Genomic DNA, 6,675 nt, shown 5'->3' on the forward strand with positions numbered 1-6,675 from the left:
GTTTCAGCCCTGGTGACAGCCCGGGCATCTCTGCCAGTACCTGATATATTTAATTACTGTTTATGTAATTGTTATAGAAGGTGGTATCTGCACAAATGATGAATTCCCTTGTCGCGGTTTTGATCGCTGCGTTCCGCGATCCTTCGTTGGGACAGAAGACGGTTGCATTATTGGAAAGAAAGGATCCACAAGGCTGCCTTGCAAACCACACGGTACGATTTGTCATGGAGGTAGAGATGCATGTCGCAGTATAGTGATTCAATGACCTTACAGAATTCAAATGTCCACAATCCGGGTTGTGTCTGATGCGACACCAAGTAAGAAACGGCCGGAACGACTGTAACACAACGGACGTTAATGATGCCAGCGATGAATTTATACCTCTGCATTGCACCGACGAGGAATTCCAATGTCAAGACGCTAGTCAACGATGTATACCAAGAGAATGGGTTTGCGATGGGGCTGACGACTGCGGGAATAGAAGTGACGAGTCTCAGTGTCTGCCTCAGTGCACAGAAAATGAGTTTCAGTGCGACTCTGGACAGTGCATTCCTAGATACCGTGTTCGCGATGGTTACAATGACTGTCCTAGCGGGAATGACGAAGGTGACGTCTTAAAATGCACGCGACATGAATTTGCATGCTACGACAGAGGAAGATGCATCCCCAGATCTTGGGTGGGTGACAAAATTCATGATTGCCAAAACAAACGCGATGAAAATGTCTCGCTCACTTGCTTCGAAACTGAATATACTTGTCATAATCAGCGACGTTGCTTACCATACAAATACGTATGCGATGGGGTGGACCACTGCGGTGATTGCAGCGACGAAGTGGAAGGTTGCGACGAGCCGCGTATGTGGAGATGTCCGGCAGATGCCTCTATTTGCATTCATCAATCATACGCTTGCGATGGCTTTTCTGATTGCCCAGGAATGAGAGACAACCCGGAATTCTTACCAGGATTCAAATGTACCAAATCTGTGCTCCGGTCACTGAAAACACAGTGTCTAATACCGCAGTGGACTCTGAATGACGACTTCCCAATATGTGAAGACCAATCGGATATCTGTTTTGACGCCAACGGGGCTTTCACTTGTGCAAGATGTTTGTCAGATAACACCATAATTTCTCCCAAACAAATATGTGATGGCTATATAGACTGTCATGACTTAACTGATGAATGCGTATGCAATCACGAGAATACGTCAAACCGAAATGCAATATCGAAAGTCTGCAACGCTGTCTGCTATGCTGATTTGTCTTCAGAAGGTTGTCGAAAATGTAAAGATGGACAGTTCTTATGCTGGCTTGATGAAAAATGTGTTGCACTAGACAAAGTATGCAACGGTATCATCGATTGTCCTTTATCAAGAGCCGATGAATACGGCTGTGTTAACACCCCAATAGCTGCACAGACGACGCCTCCTTCAACCTCTGGCATGGATTTTAAATGTTGGGAATTAGATCCGTCGCTGATGCAAGAGGCCAAATCTATCGGCTTATTCGACCGTTTCAGTGATTTAGTCAATAACCGTGCTATAAGGTAAAATATGATTGTATTATTAGGTTTTGATATGTGTTACGCTCAGAATATGTAAGCTATTAGTATGACTGCATGATCACTGAACACCGATCTTTATTTTCAGATGTAACGGCGTATTCGAATGTGCCAGATTCGAGGATGAATGTCAAGCAGAGTGTGATATCATACCAGCAGCATGCAAAAATATCCCACTAATTACACTGCAAATATTACCATCACGGGGCTTTCCTTCTGTTCAGCTACGAGCGTGAGTAAATATCTTTTCCATAAAATCGATCTCTGTTATAACTGAAGTGTAACTTTAAACAGCCAAAAGACTACCTTTCGGAGTCACTCTCGAAGTTTGTAATCAAACCATCTAGAGCCGGCCAAGCGGCCATTTCAAACATATTTTCAGAAATTGATCAAATGCTTATCACAGGACTGCAAGTCCGTATATATATGGATGGTAACGTTGGACAATCCCCACCCAGCGACCACTATGTGAACATATAGTATGAACATAAACGAGGGCTCGAAGGAGTCGCGAACAGTTTTCTAGAATTAGAATATTATTTACAGATGTCAGAATTACCGGGCCGACTTTCGATACGATTACACTGATTTCATATGGCCTGAAACATTGTGTAACGGGATTGCCGATTGCCCAGGTGGCGAAGACGAAACGTCTTGTCAAGGTAGATTTCCCTGTCAAGGGGGATTTGAGGAGCTAGCAACTGGAGATAGAAAGGTAATGATAGGCACTGTCATGTCATGTTATACTTCCTATTCATATGTGCGGGTTGAACGTGAGCCTTCATTATATCACGCAGCAATCCAGTTATAAGTGATGAACATAGCCGTAATCTTTTCCCGTTCAGGAACGAGTCAGCATCAATTTGGATCAAGTATGCGACGGTCAGATTGACTGCCTTATTGACGAGGCAGACGAGAAAAACTGCAGTTCCCGAACCCATTTCTATTGCGAAGGTGGAGTTCCGCTGTTTGTGCTACCAAACCATGTCATGAACGGAGTGCAGGACTGCAATGACAACTCAGATGAATGTCCACCAGATGTGCTTGAAGAGAGTCCCTTATCCTCTCGCGAAAACCTAATTGGCGAACCTGCCCTTCAAATTGTAGTTTGGATAATGGCAGTCGTGTCTACGTTGGGCAATTTTTTCGTTTGGGTCGAAAATGTATTCTTAACCGAGAGAAAACACGATAAACCCATTGGTGAATGCAATCGCACAGTAATAACGAACCTCGCAGTAGCTGATTTCCTCATGGGCATTGCTTTGTTCATGATTGGAATCGAAGCTGTGTCGACCTCTGGAAACTACTGCCAAAACGACAAGCCATGGCGTGTCAGCCTACAGTGCAATGCTATTGGGGTTCTTACAGTACTATCCAGCGAGACATCCGTGTTTTGCTTAGTTGCTTTGACATGCTACCGAGTTTACGGCGTATATCGGCCTTTAGACAGCAGACATATAAAACCCAGAAAAGCTTCATTGCTCTTAATCGTTTTATGGCTCCTATCCGCGATATTGGCTGTATTTCCTCTGATCCCGTTCGTAAATCAAACGCTGGTGCCGTACGTCTTGATTACACCGTCGCCATATTTCGACACCACCGAAATTTCGTGGGAGGATTATCACACATTCGCAGCTAGAATGCACACTTTGGTGCCAAAAAATGAAAGCGACACGTCGTACGATATTTCAACGTGGAAGGGAGCTGTTGAAAGCACCAGCTTATTGTGTCCGGAAGCTGCGCCAGAAGTTGTCGGATACTTCGGATATTATAGCACGGACGGAGTGTGTATACCACGCTTATTCAGATTAAATGGCACTGCTGTATTGCATCAGCTCACCCTCGTTGTAATAACCATTAATTTTATCTGTTTGATATTCATCGTTGTCGCTTATGCTATGATCTATTATAAATCTACTCGGGGGAATCCAGCAAATCCAAGAAGGGCGAACCGTGCGGCTACTATGCAAAAAAAGATCAGCGTCCTCATTGCTACTGATCTTTGCTGTTGGTTGCCTATTTGTATCATGACTTTCATTTCGCAAAGTGGGATATACATTTCGAAAACAGCTTATGCAATCGCGGCAATTGTTCTCCTGCCGATAAACAGCTCTTTAAATCCAGTGATATATTCTGGTGGCTTTTCCAAACTGAGAAACAGCATCATGGTAAGATAGCGAGTGATATGCTCTTTCGAAGCACTCGCATGGTATTTGTAATTTGGCTAATGCAAAGCCCCAAAAGGAGGCATACGTACAAGAAATGATTACATATTTTTGCTGGCACAATATGCTGGATATAACTATAACTATAACTATTATACTATAATGTACTAATTAGTATAGTAACATTACTATTATCATGCATTTTGGTTTATTATAGGCCAACACGCTATACGTATTTACATTATTTATGTTGTTGCTCGCTAAAGGAAATGTATGTAATTCAACGCTGTTACAATACGAATTACAAGCTGGCTGTTATTGCGTATTCTGTATGTTGCAGGATAAGGGACAAGCCTGCGCTCATTTGAAAGAATACCAGCTAAATAAAATCTCGTATCACTAGGGATGGTGTGAACCTCTGAAAGGTTCAGGTCCGTGTGAACGCGAACCTTTTTGGAGGGTTCTGTGTGAACGCGAACGTGAACCTCATGACGTCACGTGACGTCATATTGCTAATTCCAGCCCTATATTTGAATGAAGTGATAGCCTATATCAATGTACACGATACATAGCGACGACCCGGGCCACATAATGGCACAATGCTGAAGTACATATTGACGTTTTAATCGTCGCTAAATGTATCAACTGAGGCAATCAAATGATATAATAATCCCATAAATCAATATCTTCGTCGCTTTGCCGACAAGTTCGACGAGGATGCGACTTGCCAGAGAATACAAGCTTACGGCTTAACGGTCCAGGCCAGACCGGAAAAGGTATTCAGCGTCTGAGTATTGCTACACGGATATGGAGCAGATCGAGTGGAAAACGGGTCTCTATACTTGCTACCGCTATTACCCCACTAACAAGTTATACAACAATAGCCAAAACCCCAATTGCACGGATTTCGTTTTTATGATACAGTAAACATATGAAGACAAGATTGACCACGTAAACTTGCTAGATTTTTACATCAGAAAACGATATCATTTGAATAAGTATCATTCGCTATCTACATATAGAGTATTTCGCTCTTGATGTTGTGTGATTGCCGGTCAAGCTCACAGCAGAGTGTCTCTAAATATTCACAAACGGAAAGCTGGATATTTCGAGCAAACTTTTGTCAGAAAGCAAGTAAAATTTTTGAAATTGTCAAAGTGTTGATTGTTTATGCTGCCAGTGCCAGCGGAGTTATTGGCGTTTTTTGTTGATAATTGTCGGATTATCCTTGATCCGGGGATTATCAACGAAAAACTCAAATAGTTCCGCTTCTACAAGTCGGAATTGACTCAAATTTGTTTTGCATCGTCTTTGAAGACAGCTCAACAATTTCATGGGGTTGACAGAAAAATTTGAGAATTTTTTTTAAAATTTTTAATAATAAATTAAAAATTTCAATTCAAGATTGCACGGCATTTACTGGTTGGAATTGAGTCAAATTTGGTGTGCATCGTTTTCCTGGACAACCTGACGATTTAGTCACTAGGCGCGTGAGATTTGGAAAAAAAAGTTTTTTTTTGAACAACCCTACTGTACAGTGTACAGCACATTTACGCCTACATTTCGCATTTCAGGACAGAATTAGCGTATATGCCAAGAAAAGTTGTGACCTGACACCAGGATGTGTCGATAGCAAGGACGAAATGGGTTGCAGTCCCTCGACCCAGTTATATGGTGAGGGAGACGTCCCTCTATCCTAGGGTAACCATATTTTTGTAAAACAAATTATGGGCGCTTTTTAGCGCCCACTAGCGGATTTAAAAATGAGGTATGAGCACACTGTCGATCAATATAACGCCAGGGGAAGCGGGTGGCGCAGTTGGTGAAAGACTGCGGTCTCGACATCAATGGTTGCTGGTTCGAGTCTCGGCTCTGCCATGTTTCTATGTGTCGGAGGTTTATCTGGGCTCCTCATCGCCGATCCCGCTGTAAATACAGCGCCTTCAAAAGCCCAGTGAAAGAGAGAGCCGAACTCTTGAAAGATGGCATCTACAGATTACGATGAAGGAGCAAAAAGCAAAAAAAGACACCTGACGTTAATGAAATTCATGTACTGGGCGCTAATGACTATAATAGCGATAAGCGCCAATGATGTGTCAATAAAACAAACAAACAAACAAAAATAACGCCACACCAGCAAAGCTTTGTCAATCGACTACACAGGTGGTCACGATCCGATGCAGGTGTAGGCTATGTGGTTGTGCGTTGTAAGTTGTAACCAGGACCGAAGTCACATTTTTTCAGCCCCCTCTCGCCAAAATAAACACTGATCTTGGGCCCACGGTAGGGAAATCGATGCAATTTCTGGGGGCTTAATGCATCTGGTCGTTAAATGATTTGACTGAAGTCTTGTTCATGCCACACCGATATGATTATACTGGTCGGCATGATTTTCGTTTTCTGGCCAAAACGATTTCTATTAAGTCAATTTTCGATCGCTGATAACGAATATAAAGTCGCTTTTTTCTCATCACGTCAAGATTTTTTACAATCTGTGATTTAAAATTTTGCATTTCAGTGCTAAAAACAGCCTGTTCTGTGACGTACTCCTTGCTGTTGAGTCATAGCTATAACCATTGTGACGTCATCAGAGGTGGTCAAAATGCTTACCATGTGTACTCAAGTAGAAGTAGAAGTAATGACGTCAATTTCTACTCAAGTAAGAGTAAAAGTAACATTTTATAAGTAAGTAAACAGTAAGTATTCTAGACCTAGGTTTTGATATTAGATATATTAATATTTCCTTCCTCTCAAAACATCACAAACTGCGATACAATAAAAAGATAGGAAGGCGTTGAAACGACTTGGAGTGGCCTTTGAAAGCTATATAAAGTTGAATCAAGCTGAACTAAATATCTTTGTCATAAATTTGAATTTGTCAAATTAATCTGCTCTTATTGTAGGTTCCAGATTAAAAGCCAAACATTTAGCCTACTTGGCAATGATACT

General features: G+C 42.0%; 1 protein-coding gene across 1 annotated transcript; it reads left to right on the plus strand.

The window, feature by feature from the left end:
* Nucleotides 1-287: 287 nt before the first annotated feature.
* On the plus strand, nt 288-4,039 carry LOC145441681 (uncharacterized). Its single transcript, XM_080319602.1, has 4 exons — nt 288-1,546; nt 1,650-1,793; nt 2,108-2,334; nt 2,396-4,039. Exons 1-4 carry the CDS (start codon nt 306-308, stop codon nt 3,736-3,738), a joined length of 2,955 nt encoding a protein of 984 aa, XP_080175728.1. The 5' UTR covers nt 288-305; the 3' UTR covers nt 3,739-4,039.
* The last annotated feature ends 2,636 nt before the right edge of the window (nt 4,040-6,675 follow it).

Source organism: Botryllus schlosseri, chromosome 6 (assembly GCF_051294905.1).
Source record: "Botryllus schlosseri isolate E-star chromosome 6, Bs_hap1, whole genome shotgun sequence".
Taxonomy (NCBI): Eukaryota; Metazoa; Chordata; class Ascidiacea; order Stolidobranchia; family Styelidae; genus Botryllus; species Botryllus schlosseri.